Consider the following 16558-nt stretch of genomic DNA (forward strand, 5'->3'; position numbering starts at 1 on the left):
CTGCTGAGAAAAAACTGAATGTCATACGGGGATGTATGAACAGGAGTGCCATATGCAAGATGTGTGAAATCATCCTCCTACTCTACTTGCTCTACTCAGCTTGAATCCTGCGCCCAGATTTAGGCACTGCACTCCACGGAAGATGTGGAGCAGCCAAAAGCAAGAAGATTGCTGGAAGTCTGGTAAGCGTAGTCTGAGGAAACCTGGGACAAAAGGGAAGAGGACGGGGCAAGTGAGAGTGGCCCCCGGTACGCAAAGAAAAAGAAAAGAAATTGTTTTCCAGATGCAGTGGATAAATAAGGAGGACAGCTGAGTTACAAAAGGGGAATTCAGGTTAGACATGATGCAAATGCTGTAGTGGTAGTGAAACACAGGGGGAAGCGGCCCAAGGAGGAGAGAAAGTGCAGGGTGAGAAGCATCTGTTAGGAAAGACGTAATCTTGTCCTGTTGCAGAGGGCAGATGAAGTCTGGAGAGTGTGCCCCCTGGCTCTGTGATGCTGATGAAAAGTTAAAAATCCTCAGCTGCTATAAACCGGGGAAACTTCATTAATGATTTATACCAGTAAAGGGGCCTTGCCTGGAATGTGTCCAGTGTAATCATTTTTTCTACCTAATTTTTGCTTTTAGCCATGAGATTATGAGTAATAGCTACGGGGCTACACTGTTAGCCAGAAATCCTTTAGCTTTCTAAAGGTCAGTTAATCTATGATCTAATCTGATGGTCACTGAAATTAAGTGGAAGTAGTTCAGTGGGCTGTAATGGAGGGTGGTTTGTGTCTCTAGCCTTCAGTTACCTTGAGTTAAACCATCCTTTATAAGCAAAACAACATAGAGGCATGAAATAAATTTTGAAATGCATGCTGAATCTTTCTGTTGCACTGCAGGAAAAAAAAAAAAAAAGGAAACCCTGCCTTTCTAGCTATCTGCTGGTTTAAAACAGTCCTCATTAAAAACTCCAGAATGTCTTTAGTGCCTGCTGTTCACCTGTTGATATCCCTGTCCCTTGGGAGATTTTATGCAGCTGGGGAAGCAGGCAAGATTCCCATGAACGCGGCTGCTCTGTCTTGACTTGTTCACAGTGAGAGCTGAGCTGCATATTTGAAACTTACTCCTTTTAAGAGTGGACTACTTCAACTAAGCAAGACCAAAGAAAAAAAACCCAGGACACAAAAAAAGGAAAAGAAAGGCAGAGGTGGCTGTACAGCTCGGCAGTTAAAGAAGCACTAAAATAGAAGTGTGAAACTTTTCATAGTTAGTTATCTGTAAGTCTTCAAGGATTTCAAGTCTCAGCATAGTCACTATTAGTGAATTAAAGATCTGAAAGGTTGTCCCAGCAAGCAGATGCTTTGATCCCTAAACAGAGCTAATATTTCATATTTTTGAGTCGCTTCCCCCAGGTACTTTCATTTCATATGGCTGGACTTTAGACTGCTTTTCTACTACTCTTGCAACCCACCTGGAAATCCCCTCCTATGTAATATTATATGTAATATACGCTACTTAGTTTGAGGAATTGAATTTACAATACATGCACAGGCATAAAAACCCACAAAAGAAACCAAAGACGTAGGTCAGAAAGCTAACCTTCCTTTGGCTCTGACTTTCTTGTGCTGCATTTCCTCTAGATTATGATACAGTTTAATTTTCATGGATGTCATCTGAAAATGAGAGCCGAGGTAATGTAGCTGAATTCTCTTTGTCACTGAATATATTCTGTACGTTAACTGGTAGTGCAATGCACTGAAGCATAGTCTTTAATTAAAGTGCAACAATACCACAGCTGCAGTACGGGCATGGCACGGGAACCTGGTGCTGGATATAAAAACAGCTGTGCTGAAACATGTCATATCACTACACGATGTGACTGAGTCAGTGGAGACACTCTTACACTTGAAACCTGAAGTATCACTGAGCACTGATTTTCATCTGGGGAAGCTGTGATCAAATCAATGCATGTATTATTCTCCACAAATGAATAATGGCGTGAACAAGGACATATTAAACACCTACAGCGCACAAAGCTTTTCACACTGGTTATGAACCAAACACAAACAAAGAGGCTGTGAACTCTCCAGAGCTCTCGTTTTGTCTCCCGTGAAGTCCTCCTGCCTGTTTGGATACAACGTGCGGCATCCCCACAAACGCCCTGGTGCCAACAGGAAAGGGCACTGATTTCACGTCGGGAGCAGGCTGACTGCCCTTCTCTCTTCCTCTTTCCTGCCCTCGAGGAAAACAAAACAAAACAAAACCACCCCGTACCCCACAGTGAGTGAAGGCGGTACGAAAACGGGGGAGATGAAGACGCCTCTGCTGGCACCAAAGCCGGGGAGCGGCCAATGCCGCTTCCCTCCGTAGCCCTCTGCTGCGGGATGCACTGGCGCTAACTGGACGGGTCTGTCCCTGACCGGGGGAGGCAAAGCTCTCCACCCCAGGGCAGCGAAACCCTCCCTACGCTCGCTCAGCCAACACAGGGGTTTCAGGAGAAACGCAACCCAGAACCGGCCACTGCCCTTATCCCACAGACAGGCGTCAGCCAAGCCAGGACAGCACCGCTCTGCTCTCTGCAGGAGCCAGTGCTCTCTAAACGCCCAACGCGTGCAGCCCCTTCGACTTGCCGGCACAGCTGATGCTGTCATTGCAGCACGGGGACCTCTGCAAAGGTTTCCCTCCAACGCTGGCCACCAAAACCAGAATCAAACATCCACAGGAAAGCAGCCGCTGGGCTCCCTCTCTGCGCAAGGCACGGCATTCACATATCCTTGTTCCCCACTACCGTGCAGGCACCACAACCTACGGCAGGGCGCTACGCCACACCGGAGCCCCAGGCATGATTTTAACATCTCAGCGCGGTACAAACAGTTTAGGAAAAGAGGACGTGGATTTGGCGCAGGGCAGTGTTGCAGGGAGGAGGCACCGGGAGCCATGCAGTGATGCTTCTCTGCTTGCTGGGAAATGCATCAGGGAGGCACAAACACACAAAAGAGAGAGGAGATAGTTACCTAACATGACGAAGGGGATTCCCAGGAAGGTGGAATTGTATTTCCCACCAGTGAGATTGATGATCCCAGCTGCAGTCAGGGTGGCAAGGGTCACGGTCAGCAATCCCAGCAGGCCAAGCCAGGGTTTGCTGCGGACACAATCCTGCATGGAGCAGCAGAGAATGGCCAAGGTGACCACAAGGACCAAGCTTGTGATCAGGTAGCGTTCTGACACCCTGCTCGTCTTCTGGAAATCCTCCTTCAGCGAAGAAGAAGTGAAAGGATACATTTTGACTTTCCTGTTGGATTTCTGGAAAAGTTCAACAGTGTCACAAAAAATGGATTCCCACTTCTCTGCTACCATGTCATTCAAGGAGTTGATTGCCTGCAAGTAGTAGGTGAGCTGAATGGCTTCTGCAGACTTCACCCGGTCTTTGCTGTGCACAGTAACCCCACCAAGCTGATGCCCGTTATACACTTCCCTGCCATCCTTTAAGTGAGTAATCGGATAAGTGATTGCAAAATTAGTTCGATTAGAAGAACGAGCAGCCTTTAATTCCTCCAGTACATGCACTATGTCGTCCACTATGCATGTCTTGTCATTGTTCAGGATACATATATGGGCAAACGTGTAATTGAAACCAGGTCTTTGAACTTGGATCCTGGTCACAGCAGAGTGCAACTACAAGGGAAAGAGAAATCACACACGTTATTCATCAGTTCATCGCGCACAGTAGCAGCCAGAACAACAGCGGCTCCTCACCTCCGTCCCTTTCCTATTTGATCTAAGCAACAACAACAAAAGTTCTAGTGACTGCAGTATTAATAGCACACTCATTGCAAAAAAAGGAAACATGCATTAAAATAGCAGTATTATTCCCCCGGTGTCCTTTGCTGGTAACTCGGGTGTGTTGTGATTTGCATCTGTGCCATGTGCATCTGCCATTCGGCCTCTCTAAATAAGCAAACTCAAAAGGCCTGGACCTCCACTTTCAAGTGATCTGGGCGAACATAAAAGGGAGAGCTATAGCCCGACTGTTTCTGGGGACACTGTCGTGCTTGGCGTTGCCAAATTACTCTCTGGACAGATAAACTTCAGGTACAGAAGGCAGAAGAGCAACGTGACCGGGGGTGCCACCTGCGTGGGATGCACCGGCAGCCTGGCAGCTGGCAGCGGCAGGGGACCAGCACTCGCTCGGAGTAAAGGACAGGCCACAGCTTCACGGCCTAAGTGCAGAGATTGTTGGCATAGCAGGAATAAGATAGCTGGCATTAATTAATTTGGCCTCTTTTCCCCTCCCTCTTTCCCCCATCAAACCCTCTGCGAGTCTGAGAGCGGGAAGTAATGGCAGAGAATGACACTGGTTTTCTCCTTCTCTCTCCAGGATGTTGTGTCAACCAGGGAAGGCCCTAACTTTAGGGCCTGCAGGTTATTACCACTTATTGGTTGGTCTAGCAGGTCTTAGTGCAGCCTTCTTTGTAAGCTATTTTGCATCCTTCTGAAATATGCCATGCCTGAGCTCTGACCCAAACTGCATTCCCTTATTTTTGAGCATCAGAAGGGCAGAAAAGTTACCCTCTCAAAAAATTGTAGAAAACTCTTGCCACCTTTTCTGAATCTGTTTTAGTCAACACAGAAGAAGCAAGAAATCTACAAGACGGTAAGGGAATAGCCCCAACAGGCTGAGGTTACAATATTTTTCAAAAGTAGAATAATGAGTTTCTAATGTTGGGAGCCTTAGCTGTTTTTTTGCACATTTTCCTTGCAAAAAGTGCAGGCCTCACCCACCACCATGACTAATTAACTCCTTCTGTGCTGCTCTAGTTGTGCAGAGAGTACCAAGACCTTCCGTAGGGATGCTGCTGAGGCCAAGGCGATGTTACCCACCGCCAGAAGTCTTCTTTCCCTGCGGCTGTGATGTCCTTCATCCTGGGTAGCCACGATGTTCAGGAGAAGGCTCCTTCTGCTCTTTTCCAGCTGGCACAGGGGGTACCTGGCATCCCAAATGCTGGGGGGCCCCACACGCCGCTGCGTACGTGCTTTGTGCATGGCTCGGTGAGATACGCGATTCTCTCGAGGCATCAGCAAGGACGACACAGGGGGTCCTGCCCCCCTCGTGCCGCCTGGTCCCAGTGACCCCGTGGACGTGGCAGTCCCCACAGCCTGGTCACTCGGGCGGGTGGCCACGTCTGCTGCCATGGTGGGAGTAAATCACTGGATCTGCTCTGAGGAACTGCATGGGTTTACCCTTTGGTCCCTTTTACACCGAGGGAAATGGTTGCAGGAGCATTGCAAAGGCGTGGCGACACAACCAGGGCTGATAAAGAAGAAGCCTTCCTTCACCTGCAAAGCAGGGAGACCACAGCTCTTCCAGGGAGCTGAAGAGCCAAATTAAGAATGACTATAATTTCTTTTCCTTAAAGGGGGAATAGTTATTTTCTGCCTTCAGATTTTGAGCAAGACAATGAAAACTGGCTACGGAGAGATGATTCCTTTTTTCTTCTACTTGCATATGCTGTTTTCCATTGCAATCTGAAGAGGGCAGGAGGCTCTTATGCCCAGTAAAGAGGCTGGGATTAGGTGATTGATATTTAATGGAACTAGTTCCTTCTTAAGACAAACACTGATTAAAAAAATAGAAGATAAGGTACACGAGAGCAGTAGAGCTTTCATACTCATCTGGTGGCAATGGACAAAATGTCTAATAATCATGGCTAAAATCCTGCGTCTGTTGAAGTTAAATAGTCATAGTGACTTTTGTGTGGTATTTCAGATCTACTTGCAGAAAAAAAAACATTTATGCAATACTATGAATCTGATATTGTTTTGTGATTACATTGCATAATCTGTGATGGGTATAAATTTAGTTACGCTGCCTCTGTTCCTCAGGATGACATGACATAATATAGGGAAAGATTACAAAATTCCTGTATTCTCAACTTGCTTCTCTAACAGGTTGGGGGTGTATTTTTCCACATTTGAGTAGTTTTTATTTTCGACAGAACAACAGTTCAATGTTGACATTAGAAAGATAGTCTTGAGGAATGAACTGAACTAACAAATCTTTTCACAGTACTGCGAGAACACAATACCTGGCCATGGTCAGAAGCAAAGTTCTCCATCGTGGTGGGAGAACAGATAACTGTCTGTGCAACAAATTAGGGGCTTTTGCACAACTTCCTTCTAAACTGAAACAAATTAAAAGATTTACAGGAACATACCAAAGAAATGAGCCTGTATGGGGAATTCTTCCTGTCTTTCCAGTTTGCTTCTGCAAAGCTCCACTTTGCAAGAGCTGTTTTGGGGTACGAATTCAAATGTATGTCACTACAATTTGCGGAAAATGCCCTGATTTACCGAATCAAAGACAGACATCTGATTTAAATTTTTACAACGACAGCTACTGTATGGTTTTCATTGACAATGGTTGTAAAATCAGATGTCCTACAAAGAAGCGCAGCTGAGGACAACTAGGAGGAATAGAAGGAATTTCCTGCCTGTATTAGATTCATAATACACCTCCTTCAGAGAGGATCCATCGGTGACACAATGCAGAAGAAACTAAACTGTCATGCAAGTTTTATCAACGTGTGTTGCTATTTACCTACCCTGCCTCACTGCTGCATTTGCTTCCTTCTACATCTGAAGCACTTTCTTTTAATACTTAGGTTATAAAATAACCTCATCTGTCACAGCTGTTACTTCATCTTTAGCGAAAGGCTAGAAGCTAAATGTCATATCCAAAATACTCATTTCTTCTTGGAAATGATCATTTCAGACTCAGGAGCCTGTTCTGTGGCGGTTGCCTGGTGCTTCCCACGAGGCTGTGCTGGGCTGGACCTGGCGCCACATCGGGAGGACCTGCCCATCGTGCCTCCCACCGATGGGGCTCTGGGGAGGAGAGGGGAGCAGGCAGCCAGCTCTGCGTCCTGGCACATCCCGGCAGCCGAGCAGCCCCCAGAGCCGCCTGCAAGCTTGTTTAGTTTAGAGCAGCTCTGAGACGCACTCTGAGCTTTGCCAGTGGCCACAACATTTGGTCTTGAATTGGAGGCAAACAGGTAAAGAGGAGGAAAACCTGCCATTCCCTTCATCCCAGCGAAGTATGCTGAGCACTGCCCCAGCATGCCCAAGGATTCAGCTCCGGGAAGCCTGACTCAGACTTTCATCCTCAAGACAAACACATCACTTTACCTGCACTTTGCTTTTTCAGACCAGATCCTAGAAAAAAACCCCTCTGTCACCTCAGTGCAGGGCAGGGGTGAGCTGCAGCATGGCTGCAGGCTGTCTCTCTCCCTTTGCTTGCCCATGGCAGCCTGTGCGCCGCGGGGCTGCCGCCTCTTCCCCGCCGAGAGCTGCAGTCCCACGGCACTCTCCTCTCTGCTGCCATGCTGGGGATTCAACTGTGGCCACGCAGATTTTTCCACTCGCATCCACAGCCCACACCCATAGCCCTGGGTGACTGGCTTCCACAGAAAACAGAACATCCAAGAAGTTACAGGGGCACATCCTACGAGTTCAAGGTATTACACGGTCTGCGATTTGGCTTGCCTGTAGTACACCAGGAGGTCCCCCAGGAAACTTGTTTGTTAACAGGAGATGGTAAAGGCTGTTGTGTGATGGGGACAACATTGGCAATATGCTAATTCATAATGCATATTGCACTCCTCAGTGCAGCAGATTTTAATAGCAAGTAACCATATTCTGAATAAACCTGGCACCTAGTACTGGGACAAATGACTGACCACCAGATTCTCATTTATCCAGCTGTTTTCTTATCCTTACCAATTCTATTAGGTGAAAGGGAGATTTAAAGGAATAACAAAGGCTGAATGAATGGTTTTTCTTGAAGGGAGACATGCACTGCTTGCTCATCGCTCACAGCTTTTTCAGCTAGCTAACAGTGCAAGGAACCAAAAAGCAGTTTACTGCTGAGATGCCAGAGCACTGCAGCATGAGAACTGCACGGCATCGCCTAAGCTCCCTTGCCACGGTGGCACGCTGTCCCTGAAAGTGCTCAGGCATGAAATAATAACTTCCACCTCCCCCTTTCATCGTTGTTTAAACAGTGACCATCACTTGCAATTCCCCTCTCCCTTCCGAAAATGGTGTTTATGTGTGTCCCGTACCATGCCAGAGATTTCTAGAACAGAGTTTTCTCTTCCTCCCGCCTTTAGCCATTCACATTTGGTAACATCTTGGTCTTGGTCTTTGTTTACTCTAAGTCCCATGCTCACTTGGTTATTTATTTCAGACAGAGAGGAAAGATGGCTTCAACCGTGAGACAAATCCCTTTCTGCAAATACCTCCAGTTGAAGGCTGTACTGGTCTCACGCCTCCACACCAAGCCACGCTTCAGCCTGTGGCACAGCTGACAGGTGAGAGGTGGCAAAATCGCACTGCCCTGCCGGCTGGTTTTGCCCGTGGGCCCAGGAGGGGATGCCAGGAGGCAAAACATAAAATCCCTTCACTTATCCTAGGCTAAACCGTTTGCTCCAGGGCTTCAGAGAGCTGTGGCTGCAAAGATTTCCTCAAGCTGTTTTTGGCTGCCGGTCCTCCTACCTCTGCCATCAGCACAGGAAGGCAGGCGCCGGGAACCAGAGCTCCCCCATAGGCTCAGTTTGGCTGTCCTGGGATGGCCAAGCACCGCTCCGGGCTCTGCGAGACAGCTCTTCCCCGTACAGAGCTTGGCACAACCTTCAGCAGCGGCAGCAAAGCTGAACCCGCAGGCAAAGGGGTTGTACTTAGAGATGTATGATCAGGACAGAAAGGAAAGCTTGATTTTATTCTTAAGTCCATGGAAAAGATGCAGGGAGCTACAAGAAGGGGTGAAGAAAACATCTAGCCCCTTTGCTTTGTTGAGAAGTCCTTTCTTTAATTCAAAAGCGAGCAGGTATTACCAGAATTTTGTCAATTTAATCAGGTAACAAAAAAGTCTGCAGCCTCCCTGTGAAGCAAACAGATCCCATCCCAGCAGGGAGGGGTTAGAAACTGCTGATTCATTTGCAAAATGGTCCAGTCCCAGAAATCCTTTAAGCCCAGGTTACATAATCTGCTACCCCGATCAAAGCTGTGGGCAAAGGGGACGAGGCACGAGGACCCAGCGATGGCCACTGGTGTCCCACACGGGTCTCGCCTCGCTGGCGGCACGGCTTTGCTCCCCAGGAAACTCCACGGCGAGAGCGACAGCAACATGCAACAGGACACTTGAGTCTTGACAAGCTCCTATTTCCAGCTCATGGAAGGACATCCCAACTCCCGTGGGAGCTGGACGAGAGTCGCAGCCACCATTTTTAATATTAAGGATGTGTACAACTACCTCCTGCTTATCATATATACTGCAAAAATGTGTTTGGTTTTGCTGCTGAGCGGTGACGTGTGGTGTTTTATAGGGGATATTGCTCATCGTAAGGACTTGACTATGGTTTGTTACTTGACATACAGGCGATGAATAGCCAACTAGACAAAATTAGCTACATACACAGATGTCCTCCTGTACTGTGAATGATCTGGCACATAGAGAGACATGTTTTACTCACACGAGTAAGATCTTTGCAATGCCATATTACTTTTTTTGTTGCTGTTGCTATTATTTGCCTCTATTTAGCCTTTCAATCTACATCTGATGGTTCAAATTAAAAATGAGCTTTACTCTAGTCAGTGTTGCCAACTCTTACAATTTTTTTACTGTCATTTTCCCCAAGTCTGTTTTTTCTCTGAGCCCTGGAGCCTGAAGTATTGTGAGTTTTTAAAAAAAAATCTCAGCTTTCATTATAAAAAAAAAAAGAGACATGTCTGATCTCATGGTTATGGAGGAAAGCCTGAGAAGGCTCAAAAATAAAGTGAAGAATGAACTCATTATCTGTTACTGCTTAAAATCTCATCACTGTTTTGGGTTCAAGACTGAAAAACTAGGAAGCAGGATGAAGACAATGATTTTAAGTATAGGCTTCATTTTCATGTGAAGCTGGTTTACTCTTTTGGTAATTTTTACAGGTAACTTGTGCCAAGGAAAACGAAGAGGAGAAAAAGCCTTTAATGGATAGCTACAAATTTCTCCACTTCTACGATCTCAGTAATCTCTGGCATTTCATGTCTTTGCAGAGTGCTTTTCTATGCGCTTCAAGAGACGGCCTCAGTCAAAACGTAAAAGGGTTATGAGAGGGAAAAGACTTGCACAGCTCCCAGCTTAATTCACGAAAGAAAACATCGTGGGCTCTGCACAGATGGGCAGAATTAAACTATTAAGAGTGTATTTTCATCAGAAGAAGGTGCAGAGAGGAAGGCAAGGGAGCCCCCGGACGGGGGGCAGCAGCCTCCTGACCAAGCCAGTCTGGCCGAGGGACGGAGAGCGTGGGTGCAGCCGATGGAGGCAGCCAACAGACCCCAATGGCTCAGGATAAACAGAAGCTGATGCTGGAAAGTGTGCAGTGAGGATCACCATGGGTAGCTGGGCTCTTTTTCTAGCAATCAGGTTTCCTGAAGAGATGCTAAGATACTAATTATACAAGCTATCTATTTTTGCAACTTATTTTTTCAGTTGTCCAAAACATGGTGAATTGTATTTTCTCCAAACAATTTTCATGTAAATAAAATCTAAAAATTGTTCAAACTACAAGCCGTCAACTGAGGGACAACTATTAGTGCTCCAAGTGGCAGATGTGTGTGCATTTACATTTCCATCTGCCTTCTTGGTAGCTACAGAAAATTGCTAGATATGATTTTTTTTTTCTAATCTGAAGTGGAGAAGCTTTTCTAATGAATACTGTCTTAATTCTGACAACCGCCCTGGTAGTTCTGTCTGAATTTGTCCCACCAAGAGAAGCCCACTCCTATTTCCAGGTTGACCGCTGCTGGAGGACGGGATGCCTGGGCAGCAGAAACCCCCCTGCGCAGCCTGGTGCGCAGCTCCGAGATTGATTTTTCATGATGGGGAAAAAAAGATGAAAACTTCGCTCCCGCAGCTGATCTTGCATCAGGTCCACCACCAGTGGCCTTCTCCATGCACCCCAGACCTCTCCATAAACACCGCTCCGTCCTTACACTGATTCTCAGGGGGCTGGAGACACGGTGCAGGCTCTTGCCAAGGGCTCCTCCAGCAGAAGCGTGATGAATGGTCCCTTCCTTGCTGCAGGGAAACCTCAATAACTGCAAGCTCACAGCCACAGCCCATTGCGCTAATTAACGACTCGGCTCCTCGTTCTCCCTTCCAACAGGAGAGAGGGGGTCCTCCTGCTGTAAACCTCAGCTTAAAGGCAGGGCCCAGTCACAGCTTTTGGTAAGCCCAAACATGGTCGCTGGGGAGGCCTGGCAGCTCTCCTCAAGCCTTGCGGCACTGCCTGGGACACCGGTGGCCTGGCCTTGGTGGCTGTGAGACATGGAGGTCCCTGACCTCTGGATGCCTGCCCTGCCTGCTCGCTGGGCTTTCCCGGAGGGGTGGTGTCCCCCGTCACACACATCCAGCCATGTATTGAGAAAATCTGTCCCCCATGGGCTCTGTTAGACGGGAGGCGAGGTCTGACCTTCCAAGGCAGGAAAGGCGACGCAGCACGGGGCGCTGGGCATTCCTAGCACGGGCTGCCCGGCTGGTGGCAGCTCGGGGTGTACAGTCACGGGGAGCATCGCACCATGGCGCGAGGCAGGAGGGAGAGCGGAGGGGCCCCGTCCCGGCCGGCGCTGCTGGAGCAGGGCAGGGGGGCGGCGGGGACCAGCGGGATGTGGTTGTCCCCCCGTGCACAGGCAACTTAAGGACTTCTGCTCCAGCCGCTGGCCGGTGCCTGCGGGAGAGATCAAACCCTCTCGCCTGCAGAAACCATGCCGAGGAGCTGCTTGCTGCTGCCATCGGGAGCTCAGGGGGGTTTCTGCACAGGCTTCCACGCTGTCCTTGCAGCGTGCTATTTATCCTCCCTCTTCCCTGGCTGTGCCCAGATCTTACCTGCGTATCTTAATTCTCATCTGTTTTCGCATAAGATACATTTTAGCCCTGCAGCATTGTGCTGCTATGACAACAGGCTTGCACTTCTGCTGCTTTCACACCCTTGTTTTTCTTCTATTAGGACTCTTCCCCTCATCTTACAGCATTGCTCTAAAGACATGACTTCATCCTTTATTTTTTTTTTTTTAGCAGAATGCACAATTTGTTCTGTTGACTGTTTCCCTAGAAGTCTTTCTAGTGCTGGAGCTACCTAGAGAAGGTGGAGACCTACTATATCCATTGCTAGATCCAGAGTTGACCGCCTGTGTCCAGGCATTCCGAAGTCGTCGAAGTTTTTTTAAAATAAAGGGCACCTTGCATTAGCCAGGATCGTGACAGACCAGCTTTCGGCTCTGCTGAACAACCAGAACCTGCTTCCACCGACTTTGAAAATAATGGCTTAAGCGTGCCATGTTTGTACAGCAAAGCAACTGGAAATACCACAGACACGGGAACATAATTATGGTTATTTCTTCCACGAGTTTCCTCACATGTAGAAAATAAGTGAGGAAATCCGGGAAGACGGTAGACAGAGCGTGCAGGCGCACACATTAACAGGGACATACTAATTAAGGAGCAGAGAGAGGAAATAAAATCCCAACAAGTATGAGGTCTACAAAATTTTGAAGTTAAACTGTTTTGTTCTGCAGTAATCAGAAGTTATGCAGTTCTTAAATAAATGTGTCCTTAAGCAGAAATACCTAATTTTGTCATTTGCTTGCATGTTCAAATAGATATTTAATCAGTTATCTAGATCTATTGATGGCCAGTTTATATGAGAGGGGCGATGCATAACCACTGTCTGAAAATATGTAGTTAGGAGAGGTTTCTTTAAAAAAAAAATAAACCTTCATCTACAGATTTTCATAGAGGCAAACTGCAAATACAATCCCTGTCAGTAAGGCAAGTTACATTTCAGTCCCTTTCCATCTTTGCATCTTGTCATCTTAAGTGGAGTTTTTGCCAGAAAAATATTAGTACTGTGTTATTGTTACAAACACAATAACATAAGTGGAAGAGAGGATATTCTTTTGCAAAAAAGGAAACCTTTCATTTAAAAAAAAAAAGTCTTTTGTAGTATAATGCAGTTAACTCACTGTAAGTATAGAGGAATGAACAGGCTCAAAAGGATGGGTGTCTACAAATTCTGGCTAAATCAGAATACATTTTCTGGGGTTCAAAAATCTGGCCGGGTGTGTATTTCCAGTGAGTCTCTATGCCTTCAGCCTACCAAGTTTCTAGCTGCAAGTGGAAATACCACCATGAAATGGTAGGGGGCTGCTCTAACACTATGTTTAGGTGGGATTCTAGGCTTAGACGATTTCTACAGACTTTACATAATCATCTGAACTTCTGCACCGATGGTCCACACCAAATACCCCAATTATTTTTGTTTCTCTGACCACTTCTTGGAAATACAGGGATAAAAGCACACTTTCTTCAGTTAGGTGTTTTTACTTCCTACCTCTCTCTCTTGAAAGAGTGAAATCTTGAGGAAGAAAGGTCCTGCACACCGACAGCACAGGATGCCAGTGCCCTGCGCTCAGCTATAGAGCAGGTACAGCAGTGAGTGAAATTTCATTATTGCCCTCTCACAGCATCTCAGTCTCGGGATGCATCTCTTGCATATCCGAGACTCTCCCGAGGCTTTTCCTTGGATCATCTATTCAAGGCCAGAGATTCAGGATGTTTCGGTTTCTCCCTTTCTTCTGCCAATGACTATGCTAGCTGGAAACGCAACATCGGGATGGCAGGCCTAGAATGGTTTCAGTATTTATGGGGAGTTATGAGAACTATGGATGGAGGTTTATACAAAAATAAAAAAAAGGGTACTTGGCATCATCTCCAAGTCAAAACTATTGTATAAGGCAGCCACACGCCTCCCTGCTAATGAGCAGGAGAGACCTTGTGTGGAGCAGCTTGCACATTCAGCAAGACCTGCCACTGTCACGTAAGCAGCCAGCGTCGCGCTGGCAGACGCATGCTGTCAGCGGGGAGGCCTGTGGCAGTGCCTGCTCTGGGAGCGCTGCTTGAGAGCTGGGCCCGAGACAGCTGTCAGGCTGAGCCCTTCCCTAAATCTCTTCCCAGCCAGCCAACGGGGTATCGTGCCGTAGTGGTAATAATGGCGAGTTTCTCGGGCTGATAACGTGCCCATGAGGAATTGCACTAAGCTAACCAGAGTATTTTAGAGATGCCACCAAGAAGTTATTTCATTAACTAATTAATTGATTAGGATGTTAGAGTGATTAACCTTTGACAGTACCAGCTATGTTTCAATTTCAACTGCTCAGACCCCAAAACTTTGTATCCCTTTACTAAGGGGACAGTAATGGAAGCTGACTTCTTCCTCTGCCGAAACCAGAGGAAATCTTCTCCTGCCCTTGCCACGTGACTAGGGTAGCTGTAGCTGTTCAAGGCTCATTCCCGTCCCTCCTTGGCTGATGAGGTGGGATACGGCAGGAAAGGAAACGGAGAAGCGGTGCTGCAAGAGCAGCCGGCGCCTGCCTGGAGCAACCATCCTCCCGGGTCTCCCATCCTCCTGCTAGTGGGTGGAGATGCAGCAACAACCGTGCAGGAGGAGCCAGTGTCCAACCTGACACCTCTTCTAAAGCAAAACCTCTCCCTTGGGGAGGTCATCCTTCTCCAGAAAAGGAAAGATAAGCAAATGCTGCCGTATAGGTTCTCTGCCCTGACTGTGCCTACACGGCAGCATTTTCATGAACGTAGGTGGGATTACTCCACGGTTTCACCCAGGACACTTATTTACAAGCACAGCACCTCGAGTTGGTTGGCTCTGGACTGGGGCTGGAGCTGCCTTTGCTCCCTTCTCCCCTTCATGCAACTGCATATATATATAGGAAAACCCTGATGGCCACCTTTGCCTTTCTCCTTCCCTTGGCGAGCCCTGTTGACACAAAATGAGGTAGCCCTGCATCGCTACGGATATAACAATATTGGGAGCTGGGAGCCCTCCCTCCTGTTTTGCTGTGCTTTGACCCACGGGGCTGTCCACAGGGTTGGATGGGCAGCTGCCTGAGCCCGGCTCTGCCCACAAACAGAAAAATAATTAGGACAAAGGACATAATCTATTCTGCACAAGGTATAGTGGAATTTATTAGATAAGTAAAGAGCTGGAAATAATGCATCAAATATGCCTGACAATGTCAGATTAACAGTAAGAGTAAACAGTCAAATGGCAGTGGCGTTCATTATATCTCACTAAATGAAAAATAATCATTTTGTTAGCAAATTCTGTCTATTAAAAATGAGGCAGTGTTAAATACTGACAGAACTTTCTAAGTTATAGCTCTTTCGCTGATGTGATAAATCTTATGCCGAAGTTTGCTTGCGGAAAGATTCTGAGTACCATTTATTTGTGTGTCACTATGCTATTGATAAAACTACAGATCTCTAGAGAAAGCAGCACAGAGAAAAAAATCCATTATCATTATTATCCTATGACTGAGTAAATGTGCACATACTGGATATGAATGCAATTCATGGTACAAGAAAATGAAGGAATCAAAATCATCTCTCTGGAGTTTTCTCGTTTGCCAGTAACATTCCTGTTAGTGTACTTAGTGAGTCGATGCTCATTCAATCTGTTTGCTGATTACCGTTGGGTAATATGTCAACAGCAAAAAAAGGAAAACATAAAATACTGCGTGGCTCTGTACTATAGTGCTCTATGTGTCTACAGTGGAAACAAAATACAAATAAATCCACTGTAACAGTTATTTCCTTGTTTAGTAAAGAGCGAGGTCTCCCTAAAGTCTGTTACAATAGGTATTTGCATCTATTTTCTGATTTTAGAAGAGACACTCCCTGAAGCGATTAAAGAGAATTAACACTGGCTTTTGTATGGGCTGACAGTTTGACATTCAGTGAGGGGGAAAAAAAAAAAGCAATGCTGAGTCTCCAGGGTGTCCACAAGGCAACAGCGAAAACGTGCAGGATCGAGCTAGCCACACCTCTGGCTATTATTTGTAGCTGTTCCTTTCCTTTTTCTTGGGTGAACTTGACCCTCTTAACACACAGTTTTTGCGTCTGTCCTCCCTGGTTTTCCTTCCAAGATTGTTCGAAACTACTGGGGTGTAAACTAGAGTACCAGCTTCAACAAATGCAGATTGCCGACATGTTATGACACATAGTACGGTGAGATGTCCTGTTAGATCGTGACTCGCACGCTCCGTGCCGCTCAAGTGACAGGGAAAGATGCTGCCCGCTCTAACTTGAACCGGCAGCGCAGGCTGCACCATGCCTGCAATCTACAGCTGAGCCGGATTTTTCTTCATCTATGAACCCAGCATTTTCTGTGATGGTGGGTTGGGAGCAGAGGGGAAAAATGCTGCCCGCAAAAAATGATCAGCCGAGTTATGTCATTTGCCTTCATGAGCAGTGAGAGGGAGGTTTTGTGCTGCCCCTCTCCAGGCAGAAGTGCGGTCCAGACACAGCAGCAGCCCCCAAAAGCACCTCGGCAGCTTGGCAGCTTGGTACCTAACTGTTCCTGAAGTTTGAGTTTACCGAAGCCCGAGTCGCCTTAACTCGGGAGCACGACTGCAAGGCGAGCGCAGAGGTACCGAAAAATGATTTAAGCCCGCAGCCTGC

General features: G+C 47.0%; 1 protein-coding gene across 1 annotated transcript in view; it reads right to left on the reverse strand.

The window, feature by feature from the left end:
* The window catches only part of PTCHD1 (patched domain containing 1), a 38201-nt gene that overhangs the window by 20817 nt on the left and 826 nt on the right, over nucleotides 1–16558 (reverse strand). The window contains exon 2 of the mRNA XM_087758489.1: nucleotides 3000–3660. Coding sequence (XP_087614615.1) covers nucleotides 3000–3660 — 661 coding nt within the window. The remainder of the gene's footprint in view (nucleotides 1–2999; nucleotides 3661–16558) is intronic.

This window comes from Nipponia nippon, unplaced genomic scaffold (genome assembly GCF_047370975.1).
Source record: "Nipponia nippon isolate SJK-2023a ecotype South Korea unplaced genomic scaffold, ASM4737097v1 scaffold_2, whole genome shotgun sequence".
NCBI lineage: Eukaryota > Metazoa > Chordata > Aves > Pelecaniformes > Threskiornithidae > Nipponia > Nipponia nippon.